The following is a 14,877-nucleotide window of genomic DNA, read 5'->3' on the forward strand; positions in this document are numbered from 1 at the left end:
GAGAATGTAACACCGGGTAAGTTGCTGGGCTTGTTAATGTGTTAAGCACCGGTCACGTAACGGAAAACAGCGCCACCTTCTGTTCGTTTAATTAATATAAAGAAACCTCAGAAGGGACCTGTGGTGTGTGACGTCATCCGAACACAGAACCTGTGGTTGGATTCTGTCTCAAATCTCGAACGTCTCCTCAATTCTATTTGCATTTTTTTTATTTACATTCAACGGAGTTAGCTTAAAAAGCTGGCGTGGAAGGCTTGTTCAGACATGGTCTTTACTTAGCTAAAAAGCTGCAAAAATGGATTACAAACAACGCACTTTACTCCTCCAGGTTGGTCCACATTCTCCAACCGCCAGAAAAAATGTATTTACAAACGTATTTATGTCTTGCTTTCTCATTTAAGTCAGACATGTTAATGTGCTATAGCGAGCGTCCGAAAGCGCAGGAAGGAAGTGGTCTGTTTTGGAAGGAGGTGAGGAGCAAGAACTTATCAATATCAGGGATATCATCCAACTTAAGGTACAGTGAAATCAAAGAAATAATGCTCTCTTCCTCTCACTTTGTCAAATACAACAGAGGTGAGGTCAGTAGTTTTTAAGGGTTTAGGGTCGATATCTGGGGCCTACATTCCATCCTGTTTCCAGGATGCCGCGGATACGGAGATGCACGTCTCCGAGGTGCTCATTGGCTCTCTGATGGAAACCATGCTGTTCAGACTCTTTATCATCGTCGTGATTACCCTCAACTGCATCACCATTGGCATTCAAACCAATGACTTAATTGCAAAAGTAGGTGCCATTTAAACCTTTAGCTAGGGTTAGGATTAGGGTCATATTGTCATGTGCTGGTTAAAGTAGATACAAATTATGAACTAGGCCAACGTTATGTGAAATTAAAAGTCTCTTGAGTTGGCAAAGTGATTGAATCTTGTGGTGTGTCCGTTGTAGAAGTATGACATTGAGTTCACCATCTGTGAGCATATCATTCTGACCGTCTTCATCTGGGAGCTTCTGGTGAAGTGGTACTATGGATTCAAAATCTTCTGGAAAGTAAGCAGGAGGACTTGAACATGACCATATACAGCTCATCAACAGACTGCTTACAGCTGTTGGCCACTGTTTTTCTCATCCGGTTTCTCTTTCACCATCATTTTGTAATCTGTCAGAGTGGCTGGAACATTATAGACGGTGTGGTCACTTTGTGCCTCATTGTTGGACCCATGCTGTTGTCCCACTCAGGAGCAAATGTACTGAAGATCATCAGGTGAGGGTGTAGACTGAGCACGTCCCCAACACACACACACACACACACACACACACACACACACACACACACACACACACACACACACACACAAACGCTGAAGTTGTACCTGTTCCAGGGTGCTGCGAGTGATTCGCAGCGTCCGTGGCTTCGCCTCCCTGCAGGGCGTGTCTGTGATCGTTCACGTCATCATGCAGTCCATCCCAGACATGGCCACCATCTTCCTCCTCCTCGGCATCATCATGCTGGTCATCCATCTCTCTCTCCACATCACTTCATTTCACTTTCTTCAGTCAAAATTGTAGTTAGCTGTGACAAAGCATGCGATGACATGGTCTTGTGTCTGTGTTGTGTCTGTGGTGTGGCTGTGTGTGTGTGTGTGCCAGGTGTTTGCTGTTTTCGGCGTGACCCTCTTCAGCGCTGCCGTGCCCTATGCGTTTGGAGACCTGTCCTCAGCTCTCTACACCCTGTTCATCTGCATCACCCAGGACGGCTGGATGGCCATCTACAGGGAGTTCTAGTGAGTAAACAGCCGTCACAACTTACAGTCGGTTAAGCTGAGTCCAACACGTCCTGTAAACGTGGAACAGCTGGAACAAAACATCTATACAGCAACACTAAATATACAAAGATCTAATGAATATGGAAACAAAATAACACCAGCAATAACAATTGGAAGAAAAAAAAGTAGCAGTAGAGTGTAGGAATGGGGAATATTAGTTATATGAATAGGAGGAATGTTAATAAAATAATATAAATCTATAAATCTAAGCGACTTCCAAGGGAGAGATTTACAAAAGTGCATTGCTCTCTGATCATGACAAAGAGATAGCCCCAAACATTGCGGGTAGCCAAAACATGAAGCGTGCATTATGAAAAACCAAATAAGTGCCAAAGGGAAGAACCATAAGAGCGTGCAGTTAAACAAGTTACATGTGGTTAGCATGAACCTCAAGAGTGTACCTGTAGAAAGCAAGCAACAATAATATATTTCACAGCGAGTACAAGAATTAAAATCAGTTACAACTAACCAACAAGAGCAACAAGTCCCTCAGAGTCATTGTGTTCCTGGAGGAGTAGTCAGGGTGTGTCTCTCTGTGTGCAGCAAGGAGGAGGAGGGTTTGATGTACGGCGCCTCCATTTACTTCTTCATCTTCCTGACGGGCGGAGCATTCATCTTCGCCAACCTCCTGGTTGCTGTGGTCACTACCAATCTGGAGATCTGCATGTTCGACAGCGAGGAAAACAAAGACAAGGATAATGTATGAAGTATTTCACAGTTTAATCTGTTTCCAGATACACATGGAAGACAGTGTAGTGAGAGAACACCTCACTGAAGTGCAGCACAGTGGTGGCAGTGGAGGTTCTACTAGACCATTTAAACTGGGGGGGGGGGGGGGGTCAAGCTGGGGCCAGCTGTACGGTTAGACGGGCCAGTTACATTAAACATTGTTGTTATATAGTTTTCTTCACTGCTTTGCAGGCAAAATACCATGTTTAAAATAATTTTGACTACATTTAGGGGGTGCCACAAGGGGGTCCAAGCTTGTTATCTGTGGCCCCTTCCCAGAATTGCACTGAGTAGTGGAACCTACTGACCTGTGAACCTTGCCCTCACCATGTGCTACAGGAGGCCACTGAGGGCCAGAACCTGATCCACGTGGAGGATGTGGTGACCAGGACCATCATGGTGCGGCGCCAGAGGCCCTGGAAGGCCAGCCGCCTGGAGAACCTCACCCTGGACACCCTGGAGGAGTACATTTTGGTCCTCTCCACCCTGCAGAAAAACATGGACAGCTACAAGCAGATACGGCAGGAGCTGGACAGGTAGGGTCCAGCCAGGCAGGGTCACCCGGCCAGGCAGGGTGACCCGAAGAAGCTCCGAATAGTTTGGCTGCATCCTGTGTAGGCTGTGTCTTCATGCAGTGTTTCTCCTGTGTGTGTGTGTGTGTCCAGTATCGTAGACGAGTTGCACAGCCTGTCGTTCAACAAGGAGCAGGAGCAGGAGGTGATCCTGAGGAACCAGGTGGGCGCCTCGCTGCAGGAGAACCTGTGGAAGAATGAAATCGCATCAGGACGGACAGGAGACATGCTGTCCACCCTCATCACCTTGGAGAAGGTCAGAGGGGGGGGGGGGGGGACTTAACCAGGGGGAGGGCCTCCCAAGCTCGGAATGAAGCAGATTACAAGTTTGGAATGAAAATTAGTTAAATAAAAAAGCAGACATGACACGTGGAGGGGGGGACATTACAACTCTTCATGGAGGCCAACATCCTTAGCGGTGCGTCACGGAGGTGTACTAGTTTAAAGATATTTTTGACGATGAAGATACCATTGGATTTGGTTCTATTGGAAAGTTTCATAGAATCCCAGGAAAGGTTCCCGTCGTAGTGTTGAGTTTGTTGATGGTTTGGCGTCTCTCTGTCCTCCCAGGCGCACGTGATCGACTCAGGCACGCCCTCTCCGGGGTTGTTTCAGAAGGGCATGCGCCACGCTGCCATGAGGAGGTCGATGGGAACCGTGGACAACAATCCTCCTACCACTCCCACTGACGAGCAAACAGAGGAACCCTCCCCAAGCACAGAATAACCACACACACTCGCCTGGGTCACACTGGAAGCAGCTCTGCATCTACAGCTGCAGAGATCCCATGAGCTATTTTACTGAACTCAAAAGAAGTTTGAATAACATATCCAAGTTATGTACATATTCTTTTTATTCTTTTTATTCTTGTACTTTTTTTCCCTTTACTTGACATTGTGCAATAACATTTAAGGAAAACATAGGACAAAATCTGTTGACACAGACGACATTTAAAAAAAAGGTATTTGTTTCTTACAAAATAGTCTTACCAGGTTGTACAATCGGAAAAAAATCGTACTTCAGAGAGCTTGTCAATCAAATTATTTTCCAAGTCCTTCCGCTGTGTCCAACACAGCCAATTTAGCCTCTGTCGGCATATCTTACATAAATACACGTCCGTGGAAGCGGACTAAGTCCATGTTGTGTTGGATGGATTGTCCAGCTAGATACTGGAGCCCATGGGTTCTTTAAAGCCGCTGGCTGGCGGGGGGGGGCCTATAGGAGTCCAGATGTAGCCCTTCTCGGGGCGGATGGGGATGGTTGGGAAGGGGAAACTACGGGACTTGAAGTACTCCGATGGGGCGTGGCACACAAACTCCAGGTACTCCATTTTCCTCGGCAGATCCTCTTCTGGACCTGAAACAAATTTGTCTCTTTGAGATTTGATGCTATGCTGAGATGTGGTGTTGTTTTGGCATAGTACAAATGGAAAAAGGGAATGTGGAAGAGAAAAATAGAAAACGTATGAAAAAGCACATGCATTAGGCTACTTACCAACAATGTAAGTGCCAGGATCGAACCTGTCCTTGGGGCTGGCCTGGGTGGGGATCAGCCAGGTCAGTGCTGCACTCTTCTCACAGTACTGGTCCTGGACAAAGCCCCGGATCTGGGCATAGTAGGGCATCCCGTCATCCTCGTCCGTCACCTTGATAACATCGCCGATCTGAAAGTACACTCCCTGCGCAGAGACATGGCATGTCAAGCCCCCTAGTTTAAGTGTGTACGTACTTTTTGGTTAAAACATTTTGAATGCGTAAAATGAGTATGCATACCTTATAAAACACGGATTCCGACGTGATGATGGTGGATACCGATTCTGGTGCTTTGATCGGCTGTTGAGGGCAACACATTTATCAAACGCTGGGTTCGATATTGGTGCAGTTGTGAGTTCATCGAACTCCGTCAAAGGTATTCTATGACAAGGCGGTCGTGGGTGCAAGGCGGCGGCGTCTTACGTTTTTCAGTTTGAAGATGTGTCGTCTTCCCTTGCCTTTCGTTGACACCTTCTTTTCAGACGCGGGGGCTTTGTATTTGGTACTTCTCAGGCGTGCAGATCTCCGATGGATCTCCTGCTTCGACTGGAAACCAATTGAAACTGCTTTAATAAGACTTAACCATTGCACACGCCACAAAGCCGTGACTCAAATGTTATATTTCTATGTTATATTCGATCCTCCCACTCCCAGGCTAGCTGGCGTTACCTGCTTGCCCCCGCCGTTGTTTTGTTGTATGTTGGAGGACGCTGATGGTCCTGACACTCCAGCATTGCTGCTCTTTCCTGTGCAGTTATTGCACAATATCTCTCCTTGGTTTCCCTTTTTCCACATAGACGACGAGTTTGTTTTGCAAACCGAACAACATGGCTTTAAACCAAGCGGCATCTCGACTGGGACTTAGAACCAACAATGATCGATGGCTACTAGTCGTTGCTAGTTGGCTAAAAACATCAAACTGCTGAAACTTAGGGAGTGCGCCAAAGCACACTGTTTTCCTGGAGCTGTAGCGGGCGTACACGGCTATAAACTGATATCAAAACGATAACCAAAGTAATGAAAACAACCGGACAAACCTTAATGTGGACACAAAATGTTATTTTCTGGTCACTGGGAACGGTTCTTCTTCTTGTCTAAGCGATGGAGTTCTTCCTCTTTTTCGGTGATCACAGATGTGAGCAAAAACTCTTCAGCGCCACCTACTGTGTAGGAGTCTAACAACACTGGTTGGACCATCGTGGAATGTCTTTTGGAAACAGTAAATAAACTAGTGTTAGCAATACACAACCAATCTAAATAGTCAAAATATTAAAGTACCATGTTATGCACCTAAAAAGTATGTAAATAATCAACAAATGTAGTGTCCAGTTTCTAAAAGATTAAAAAACAAAGCCTTGTTTACGTCACTGCTCAAAAGTATAGTTGAACTTCCGCTACCCGCCGCCGGTAAGATTCGGTGTTGTCAACTCAATCATTGTGGGACACAATCTCATGTCAAAATGTCTCGGGACAACGTGGATGACAAAGTTCACGATGCAACGAATAGCAAGATCATTTCACTCCCAATGGCACGAGTAAAGCTGATAATGAAAAGTTCTCCGGATGTATCAATGATAAACCAGGACGCTCTTTTTCTAACTACCAAAGCAACAGTAAGTTGAAAGTGTGAACTGCAAGCTAGCTAGCCAGCTAGCTAATCCCTATTATTCAGCAACACATTTTGTGATAATCAGAAATCAGCAAACGACTTGTCACTGATTAGCCTACCTTTTGGCTAAATTAAGTAGAAATGTACGTTGCATCAGTCAACTAAAAACTCCCAATAAACGGTACCACCAACTTATAAACGTGATGACTTCATTCTGCCTGTAGGAACTCTTCGTGCAGCATTTGGCTTTGTCCTCGTTTAGAAACGGAGCTGGGAAAGACACGAACACGTTGTCTTATAGTGATCTGGCCCATACTGCGGAGGAAACCGAGACTTTCCAGTTTCTGACAGGTGAGGTCTTTGTTAGTCAAGTTCAAGTGCTTTTTCACAGACCGCTGTTGGCCAGGGCTTGCTTTCTCAGTAAGGAACTTCTGTATTTTGTAACCTGGGTACAATCCGTTGTAGCCAAGTACCGTATGAAGCATTCATTTATTGGTTGTTTCTTTAACAGATATCCTTCCTAAAAAGATCTTGGCAAGGGAATACCTAAAGAGTCTGGAGGAACTGAAGGAGGAAGCGGACATCTGAAATGAGCCGATGTCCTAATTCTCCTGATTCCTGCCGTAACAGTGCACTTGTGAACACGTTAGCTGGTTTAATATGATGGAAGCTAGTTTTAGCCCATGCCTACAGCGGTCATTAATGTATGGAGTGCACTGTGTGGGTTTAAAAGTAGTAAACTTTTAAGGTTGCGTGAGAAAGTCCAGTCAACATTTCAGTCTTAAGAGTAGGCCTACTACAGGATCTTTGCATTTTGGATGCAACATTTGAAGATCAACGTGTAAACTTCCTTTGCTTGTTTGGTCAAAACTGTTTATATTTATGTTTGCTGCCCAGAAACCCAGAAAAACTGGACATTTAATTTACAATCAGTGGCCAGAGATAATCATCACCACACATACTCAGAAGACAACACGCTATCTCGGATTGTCAGGATCTAGCTTAGCTATTGCTTCACTTTCCTTACCAGAAGATGATGTTGTGTCGAAGATATGGTGCTAATGCCTACAAAATGCCTTTTATCTTCTGCCATGGAGCTCAGGTTCAGATCAGTTCTTTTTCTATCTACAATGATAAAGTGAAAATAATTCAAATTAGTATGTTTTTTCTATGGAAACAAATCCTCGTGGGTGTTCCTTTTTAGTTCACAATATCACCATTAATTTTTCCAGTGTGTCTAAACTTGAAAGAACAGATTCTGCATTGTGTCTGACCACTGTTACGTATACGTTCAGCTTCCTTGTGTACATATCAAACAACAGTATGTTTTTTTTTTTTTTACAACCATAGCATGTGATAACTGGGTCATCTGGGTAGTTATTCTCTTGGGTGCTTGGCGTCTCTAACGGAGGAAAATATTCAGGTTTATTTAATTTTTTTACTGATTAGAGTCTTCATTCAAATAACAAAGCTATTAACACAATAGCTGCTTTTTCCAGGTGAAGTACAGAACAGGGTACTGCCTCTGTTCAATGTGTGCTGTCCCGAGAAACAAACAATATGCACTGAACTCAACAACTGGGAATACTTTTTTTTACAAGTGTGTGAATTGTCAAGCTATGTCTACCTAAAGAGACCTGTGATCTTGTATATTTTCTTTCGTAGATTTTGATTTAAAAATAAACTCATTGTGTAGATGTAATTTGTGTCACTAAACGTTACAGCAAAGACTCAACAGCGAGATAACCAGCATTTGCAAAAAAAACGAAGTCTTTAAAAAAACCTTGTCTATTCTTTCAGTCATCAAGCAACATTATGCACTGTGATTATAAAAATAGAGTTTATTTCCACATGTTCATGAGCATCCCTCCTTGACACAGTATCATACATGCAGAGTGAAGGCATACAAACAAGAACACGAGCTGACCCTGGACAGACATACAGATACTAAAAGCGTGCCTATAGTGCAGTACAGTCCTGAGAGGGCATGCATTATTCAATATTAGATTATACTTTATTACGCAATACAGTACACAAGAATATCAATGTTGTAAATACTAGGATGATTACCACTCATTGTGCAACTCGAGATCAAACAGGCAGCAGACTATAACGTTTTTACTGAGCCGTTAGTCTGTTAAGTCGGTGTTGCATGATGTGTAAAGACTTCTCCAGGCTGGAGAAGTGCCCCTCCAGAACCACGGCCGCATGTTCCTTACTACTCAAGGAAGCCCTGGTGATTGCAATATGCTCCTTTATACTGAAAACGAGGACAACAAGTAATCATTAGAATGTCTTGTGATCGTAAATTCTAAATCTAGCATGTTATTTCAGACTTGTTTTTCTTTTTTTGGGGGGGGGGGGGGACTGGACTGATTACGTAATTTCATGGGAATGTAGCCTTGCCCTAAATATTTGGAGTGAACTGTCTGGCCCAAGAAAGACAGCCTGTTGTGTTGTGTTGCAAGCAATTGATTGGAGACAAGTCTGGTGCCAGGACTAGACTTGAGCCAGATGTGCTGATAACTTCAGGCTACAATATAAAGTTAGTCAGGCGTTGTCTAGACAACAGTGGACACTGGGTGCGTTGCTGGGTCGATGCTAAGCCTGTGGAACTGACCTGAAACCAGTTTTTCCTGCTGGAATCATAACCTGACTGCTGAGGGGAAACACTGAAGCTGATCTGAGACCAGGCTTTAGAGAAAACCTGTGAGCCAGGTCCTTACTGGTGTCAGATCATGACCTCATGCATGAGGAATTCCTCCATTGTTGGTGTACAACAGCTCCCCTCACACAACAGTGGAAACAACAAGGGTCAAATAACTTGCAACTGTCCATAAACTGTGATCGCTTTAGCACAACAAACTACAAACAAATGATAACACTTTGGGAGACGGGTTTAGCTCAGTGGTTAGAGTTTGCCTCAAAATCAAGAGATGGCAGGTTCAATTCCCCCTTGTCAGTTGCTCTGGCTAAGTGTCTGCTACACACACGTAACATTCTTCTTACAGAAGCCCTGGCTCACCTTGAGAAGGCAACAGTCTCCTTCCCCTCCACCCTGTTCTCCTCCTGGGTTAGGAACACCTTCCCCTCCATCCTGTTCTCCTCCTGAGTTTGGAACACCTTCCGCATGCTCTCCATGGTCTCCTCCATGCTCAGATGATCCGCCCTGATCCCCTGCACCTCCTCCAGGACCTGCTGGTTGTACGACAGCCCCCCCTCCTCGGCCCCGCTAGACTGGGACACGGTCTGCAGAGCCGCACGGTTCTGGAGAACCAGCAGCCTGGAATGCTCAAACTCCTCTGGGCCGGCGATGCTGTCCCAGCAGACCGGGAAGGAGGAGGGCAGCCAGAAGCGCTGGGAGCAGTTGGCCGGCTTCCCCGGGGTCTCTAACACAAACGGGCTGTCGGCTGGGAAGCTGTGAAGCAGCTCCTGGAGGAGCAAGGTACCAGAGCCCCACTCCTGGCCCCCCTGGTCTGGGTCGGCACCTGGCTCGGAGCCAAAGTCCCCTCCCCCCTCCACAGGACAGCCTGGGCCCTGGAGGAGCAGGGACAGGCAGGCAAGGCTGGTCAAACTTAGTCCCTTCTGGAGAAACATCTCCTGGCTGGAGGAGGGATGATTTTATGGTCACCAGTGGAAGAATGCGTAGGCTGCTGGCAAGTATTTGTGAATTGATGGTTGAAAAAGAAAAAAAAAGAGTTCAGCTATAAGCAGGACTTGTTCTCCAAGTTCATAGATTACAGTAGAATATTCAATAAGATTTTTCACTGGAAATAAACGCATTCCTGATATGATTTCTATGCTAGGGTTTTTTTCGGTTAGTCATGTTTGCAGAGTGAATGTTTAGTTGGATTTCTGTCTGTAACCATGGCCCGGATAATATTCCATGTTATGTTGCCTGTCGGCCGACAAGAAGATGTTGAATGTTTCAATGTGTTTCCTAACAAGTTTAGAGTTACATTACATCATTAGTGCAAGCCGCAAGTTCCAAATGAAATGTGGCAAAGGTAATATGTCAAGCCAGAAGGTGTGACTGTAAAACAAAGTAATTTAAGAATGGAAATAAACAACCTTGACGTCAGAATGGTGAGATAGGCTACACAGAGTTTATTGTATTCTTTAAATATAAATTCTTAATAATCTATTGAATACCCAAAAGTTGCCGCTATGTATCCTAAAAGGACATTTTCGAATTAGGCTACAGGATATAGGCTACATTGCTAATGCAAGTGTATAGCGAACGATCCAGTTTAAAAACATATATTATTCATATTAACTGGATGATCATGCAGAAGTTATAAAACTGCGCACAGTAAATATAAAATATTAAGTGAACATTAAAAAAACGTTTACCTGACGAAGCAAATCCCAGCGACGAATACAGTCTGGTGTTGAGACTATATCCTCAAACGCATGAGCTATTGGAAAGAATGACTCGCTCTTTAGTGGGACGCCTGTTACATGCAAACGGAGCAGTGCGCACCATTTACTTTAAGGCCCATGACGGAACGCAGTTCCCTACGCTACTTTTTAGGAGGGGTGTAAAAATCGAGTGTTTCATCTATATGCTTTTTCTATCAATATATCAACCAGCGGTCATGTACAGACCTAGTCTTACATGCTCAATAGTTCTTCAATTGTGTGTTCTTAATGTTAGAAAATAATGTAAAAATAATATATGCATTTGATGAACGTGTTAGGACGCCCTGAAGTCGGCTTGGTCAGACACACCGACTCGTTTCATGGAGATAAAACAAAGTGCTGCACAAATGATGACGCGCAACCGGAGGAGATAGGCTACTACCCTATGTGAGGAATTCATGACGTTTTACGCGGAATTGATTGAACAGTTTCAAACACAAAACATGAGTAAAACACTGAATTGAACTGTCCACAAACTCAACTGAGTTTAAAAAGGAAGATATGTGAAAACACCTTTAGTAAATGGAAATGCCAAAAATATGCTTTCAAATAGGCCTCACTTTGAGCATTTTGATGAGGTTCAAGTAGCACCACCTACTGTGTGATTGTTTTTAGTGCAGACGAATATTCGACCTATCGTTGTTGAACGATGTGTTCGACATGCAACTCCAGAGACAAAAAAGATTTGGAGAAACATTTTTATTAATTAATGCAATTTACAGTCAAGCCAACAAGTGAACTATATTAAGTGATACATATTCACATTATTTCCTAAAAGGGTTTACAGCATATCTTGTTTGTAATCATAATTGTTAACAAAAAAATTGATGTAAAATACAAATCAAAGCTTCCACTTTATGACAATAAGAACAATAACAAGGAGCTTAGCAGTGGATCCAAACAAACAAAACAAGCAACAGAAACACCTCCAGACAGGAATGACAGTTTTGGCATGTTGTTGGAAAAAAAGAGAAAAGCTCAAAAAAGACTTAAATCAAATGACAAACGTGTGGGAGGTTTGACTTCACAGGACTGTGCAGGCCTACCTTGCTAAGAGGGACTTTGGTCACTCTGTTCCTCCATCGCAGTTTACGACAAGAACAACAACAAACATGGCAGTTGACCAAGGAAACTGGAGTGTCCAAGAAATTATTTTTTACTTTAAAAACAATTTTGGGATAATTATCATGACTTTACGAATGAGGATGATTGTCATTGTCATTCCCCCCCCCCTCTCCAAGACACCCCCACATTCATAGGAGGTAGATAACATGGCAATAACACATGACATGGTTTCTCAAAGTGACTCAATGGGAATCAAGCTCTCTGGCTAGTTGTGGATTTCTAGTGCATCATTTTGTAAGATTAAGGCCAAATATACTAGAAGAATATACCCCAGGTGTAGTTCTAAGGCTATTTTAAGACAAAGGTGTAGGGAAATGGGATAGGGAGGACAAACAGCAGATATAGCCCTTTCACGGCAACACCTGAGTCAACAGTTACATTGAAAAACATGGAGTTGTTCCAGACATTGAACTAAAATATTGGCTGGATGAACACCTCTCTCAATAGCAAATGTTATGTTGATACAATGGAGATGATCAATTTTAGTTGAACCTTTGCATTGATGAAAAAATATATTTCACAATCTTCTTGTGGCCAGGATCAAACGCCTCCTTTAAAATGATCTGACAGAGGATGTTAAACATTTACAAACTCATAAATGTTGAATTTCTTTGCATGACATGTGCACAGCCTTAAGTGACATTCAAACCTCCCAATGTGGAAAATAAAATGTTGTTGGACAATATGAAGTATGAAAGAAAACAAAATGACAAAGAGTCAATGCAGCATATATCAGGCTTATGAGGTACTTCATGAATATATAGATATATTTGTTACCTTTTTAGAAAAGCTCTTCAATGTCACATTACTCCTTAAAATTCCTACTGATAGCGTAAAATACCTCGTTAACTATTTCATTTTTCTGTTGGCCCAACCTCGAAAGGGTGATTTTGAATCTGCTTTGAAAGTGAAAAACACAAATACTGTTCATTCTATGCAGCTACACTCAAGGTTGCATGATAATTAATGTGAAATTCTTTCATGTGGCGAAATTCATCAGAATGGGGAGGCAAAGGGAGATGGAAGTCATCCTATAAAGGCACGCACAAAAATTACAATAAAAACTCACAGGATGTTTTCAGCACGGTAACAAGAATTAGAACTTAATTTCCATACAACCTTTTCTGTACCATTCCATCGCCTTGAAATATGCCACTACATCAGTATTGTGTCACAATGTACAGTACATTGCTACAGAGTAATTTTCAAATTTCCATTCCCTTTGTAAAATGTAGCATGCAAAAATACATCTATCGTCGTTATAAAAACGGTTTTCAGTTTGGACTTTCAGGGAGTAGGTAACACGCGGCAGGAGAAGCTTCCGGGTTTTATTGCAAAACTGGGCAACATCCCTCAGAGACACACTTACACATCACAAGCTAAAGATCATTACAGCCGACCGCAGACACTAAGCAAGCAAGGGTTCTGTAGAGTTCTGTTAATGGCCTTTTCCATGATCTCAACTCTGGTGTGATCATCCATTTGAACAGGGGGGCCCTCCCCCTGAAGTTAATCTATAAAATATCTTATTGATTTCAAATCTGGGCCATGGAAACCTGTTCTGAAAGCGATTTCGCCCCCCAGGACAAGATAATTCAGTCTCACTGACCAGCAAGTTATTATTCTTACCTCTCACCTGTTCTCCCACCAAAGGGCCAAACTAATAACACCCCATACAGAATTATTGCTCTACATCACATTCCATACATGTCTTGAACACCCACAACCTACTATCGATAGTTCTACCAAATGACGGCAGAAAGTGACAGTGTGTCATCCCCAATCTAAAGAGCCATTTATTTAACATGTTTTCATCTGTATGATCCAGTTATGACTACAGCTTATTACGTTTCACAAGCAGATCCCAACCTAATGCCCACTGAGAGCTTTTCGTAACTACATTTTAAAAAGGGAGAACAACATTGAGGCTTGAGCGCCAATTATACAATTTGGTCCCCTTAATTTTACAAACCACAATTTTACAACCATCCTTGGTTCATCAAACTGAGTTCACCTACATTTAATAAAATTGGCTTTATAAAGGTGAAATATAAAATAAAATAAAACAATTTAACACAGTATTGGCTTGTGTTTGGTCACTATAATTGATCTTTGTCACCATCATAGATTAGGGATATTACAATGCTAGCACCCAAGACCGTTCTGAGGTAGTTTTTCCATGTTGGTATATAAAAAGCCAAGTCATTCTGAAAACCTAAATGTCTCCAGAGATACAAAACACCAGTCAGTCTTGCACATATATCTGCATGTAGTTCAACTATATGGCATCAGATTATTTTGGTGAAGCTCAATGACAGTTCTCCACCCTCTTTCATAAACGGTATATTGCTATGGATACCGTGCCTACGGGGATGGCAGGGGAAAAGGAGTCGAGCTGGACATGACAGTGATGTCACAGTACATGACGTAGTGATGTCACAGTACATGACAGTGATGTCACAGTGACGGCTGCTAAGATCTGACAAGCTGAAGAATCAGGTTTGAAGACGACTTGATAAAACATTTGATGAATTGAAACACACAGCCGATGGTCCTGCAGACCAACTACGATCACCACAAGAAGCTTGATCAGAAAAGAGCTGTACTATAGTTAATATCACACCCTTACTGTGTAAGAGGGCTTCATGATAAGGATACCTTTGCTGTGTGGATACTCTGATGGGCAGGTGAGTGGCGTGGAGAGAGATGAGATTGAAACATTAGAAGGTAGACAGATCAATGACAAACAAGATCACACTGTAACCATATACAACTACTATATAACGGCACCATGAGCGAGAATAATAATAATAATAAAGAAAATGAGAAAGATTATAGACCTCTCTGCACTTGAGGTTCTATTGAATGTCCTGTTTCGACATAAAAGCTTGTTCTGTAAGCAAGTAGCCTACACATCTCTCATAGGAGACACCAGAAAGCTTGATGGATGGATATTGTATTTCTATATCAGTTTATCTCTGAAATGTATTCTCATGAAATGGCCAAGTGTCACAGGACAGACATCAAACCTTTACAACAGGGGTATACTTTTAAAAAGTATTGAA

General features: G+C 42.9%; 4 protein-coding genes across 7 annotated transcripts; 2 read left to right on the forward strand and 2 right to left on the reverse strand.

The window, feature by feature from the left end:
- Positions 1-146: 146 nt before the first annotated feature.
- LOC124467567 (cation channel sperm-associated protein 4-like) lies at positions 147-3,858 on the forward strand. 2 transcript variants are annotated; one of them, XM_047019881.1, is made up of 11 exons: positions 147-328; positions 425-517; positions 643-786; positions 946-1,047; positions 1,164-1,261; positions 1,380-1,509; positions 1,648-1,781; positions 2,367-2,523; positions 2,892-3,088; positions 3,218-3,380; positions 3,695-3,858. In XM_047019881.1, the coding sequence occupies exons 1-11, from the start codon at positions 296-298 to the stop codon at positions 3,848-3,850; spliced, it is 1,407 nt and encodes a 468-aa protein (XP_046875837.1). In that variant the 5' UTR covers positions 147-295; the 3' UTR covers positions 3,851-3,858. The 2 variants fall into 2 exon arrangements, with proteins under 2 accessions (XP_046875837.1, XP_046875838.1); XM_047019882.1 differs by having other exon boundaries at positions 3,218-3,287.
- A 103-nt stretch (positions 3,859-3,961) lies between these two features.
- On the reverse strand, positions 3,962-5,858 carry gatad1 (GATA zinc finger domain containing 1). Its single transcript, XM_047019887.1, has 5 exons — positions 5,326-5,858; positions 5,080-5,202; positions 4,897-4,956; positions 4,619-4,802; positions 3,962-4,480 (listed from the first exon to the last, which is right to left on the reverse strand). The coding sequence occupies exons 1-5, from the start codon at positions 5,503-5,505 to the stop codon at positions 4,287-4,289; spliced, it is 741 nt and encodes a 246-aa protein (XP_046875843.1). The 5' UTR covers positions 5,506-5,858; the 3' UTR covers positions 3,962-4,286.
- A 176-nt stretch (positions 5,859-6,034) lies between these two features.
- Positions 6,035-7,981, forward strand: chrac1 (chromatin accessibility complex subunit 1). Its single transcript, XM_047019891.1, has 3 exons — positions 6,035-6,269; positions 6,490-6,616; positions 6,777-7,981. Exons 1-3 carry the CDS (start codon positions 6,117-6,119, stop codon positions 6,851-6,853), a joined length of 357 nt encoding a protein of 118 aa, XP_046875847.1. The 5' UTR covers positions 6,035-6,116; the 3' UTR covers positions 6,854-7,981.
- Positions 7,982-8,078: 97 nt separating this feature from the next.
- Positions 8,079-10,737, reverse strand: si:ch211-57n23.1. 3 transcript variants are annotated; one of them, XM_047019890.1, is made up of 3 exons: positions 10,619-10,737; positions 9,291-9,869; positions 8,079-8,525 (listed from the first exon to the last, which is right to left on the reverse strand). In XM_047019890.1, exons 2-3 carry the CDS (start codon positions 9,860-9,862, stop codon positions 8,384-8,386), a joined length of 714 nt encoding a protein of 237 aa, XP_046875846.1. In that variant the 5' UTR covers positions 9,863-9,869; positions 10,619-10,737; the 3' UTR covers positions 8,079-8,383. The 3 variants fall into 3 exon arrangements, with proteins under 3 accessions (XP_046875846.1, XP_046875845.1, XP_046875844.1); XM_047019889.1 differs by having other exon boundaries at positions 9,291-9,918; XM_047019888.1 differs by having other exon boundaries at positions 9,291-9,915; positions 10,619-10,732.
- Positions 10,738-14,877: the final 4,140 nt, after the last annotated feature.

Source organism: Hypomesus transpacificus, chromosome 4 (assembly GCF_021917145.1).
Source record: "Hypomesus transpacificus isolate Combined female chromosome 4, fHypTra1, whole genome shotgun sequence".
Lineage (NCBI taxonomy): Eukaryota > Metazoa > Chordata > Actinopteri > Osmeriformes > Osmeridae > Hypomesus > Hypomesus transpacificus.

Coding starts and splice junctions, on each gene's coding strand:
- LOC124467567 (XM_047019881.1), top strand. CDS start 296: ATGGATTACAAACAACGCACTTTACTCCTCCAG. Junction 1,782..2,366: donor GCCATCTACAGGGAGTTCTA/GTGAGTAAACAG, acceptor CTCTGTGTGCAG/CAAGGAGGAGGAGGGTTTGA. Junction 3,381..3,694: donor CCCTCATCACCTTGGAGAAG/GTCAGAGGGGGG, acceptor CTGTCCTCCCAG/GCGCACGTGATCGACTCAGG.
- gatad1 (XM_047019887.1), bottom strand. CDS start 5,505: ATGCCGCTTGGTTTAAAGCCATGTTGTTCGGTTTGCAAAACAAACTCG. Junction 5,203..5,325: donor ACAACGGCGGGGGCAAGCAG/GTAACGCCAGCT, acceptor ATTGGTTTCCAG/TCGAAGCAGGAGATCCATCG. Junction 4,803..4,896: donor CGGAATCCGTGTTTTATAAG/GTATGCATACTC, acceptor GTCTCTGCGCAG/GGAGTGTACTTTCAGATCGG.
- chrac1 (XM_047019891.1), top strand. CDS start 6,117: ATGTCTCGGGACAACGTGGATGACAAAGTTCACGATGCAACGAATAGC. Junction 6,270..6,489: donor TTCTAACTACCAAAGCAACA/GTAAGTTGAAAG, acceptor TTCTGCCTGTAG/GAACTCTTCGTGCAGCATTT. Junction 6,617..6,776: donor GACTTTCCAGTTTCTGACAG/GTGAGGTCTTTG, acceptor TTTCTTTAACAG/ATATCCTTCCTAAAAAGATC.
- si:ch211-57n23.1 (XM_047019890.1), bottom strand. CDS start 9,862: ATGTTTCTCCAGAAGGGACTAAGTTTGACCAGCCTTGCCTGCCTGTCC. Junction 8,526..9,290: donor GAGACTGTTGCCTTCTCAAG/GTGAGCCAGGGC, acceptor CCTCGTTTTCAG/TATAAAGGAGCATATTGCAA.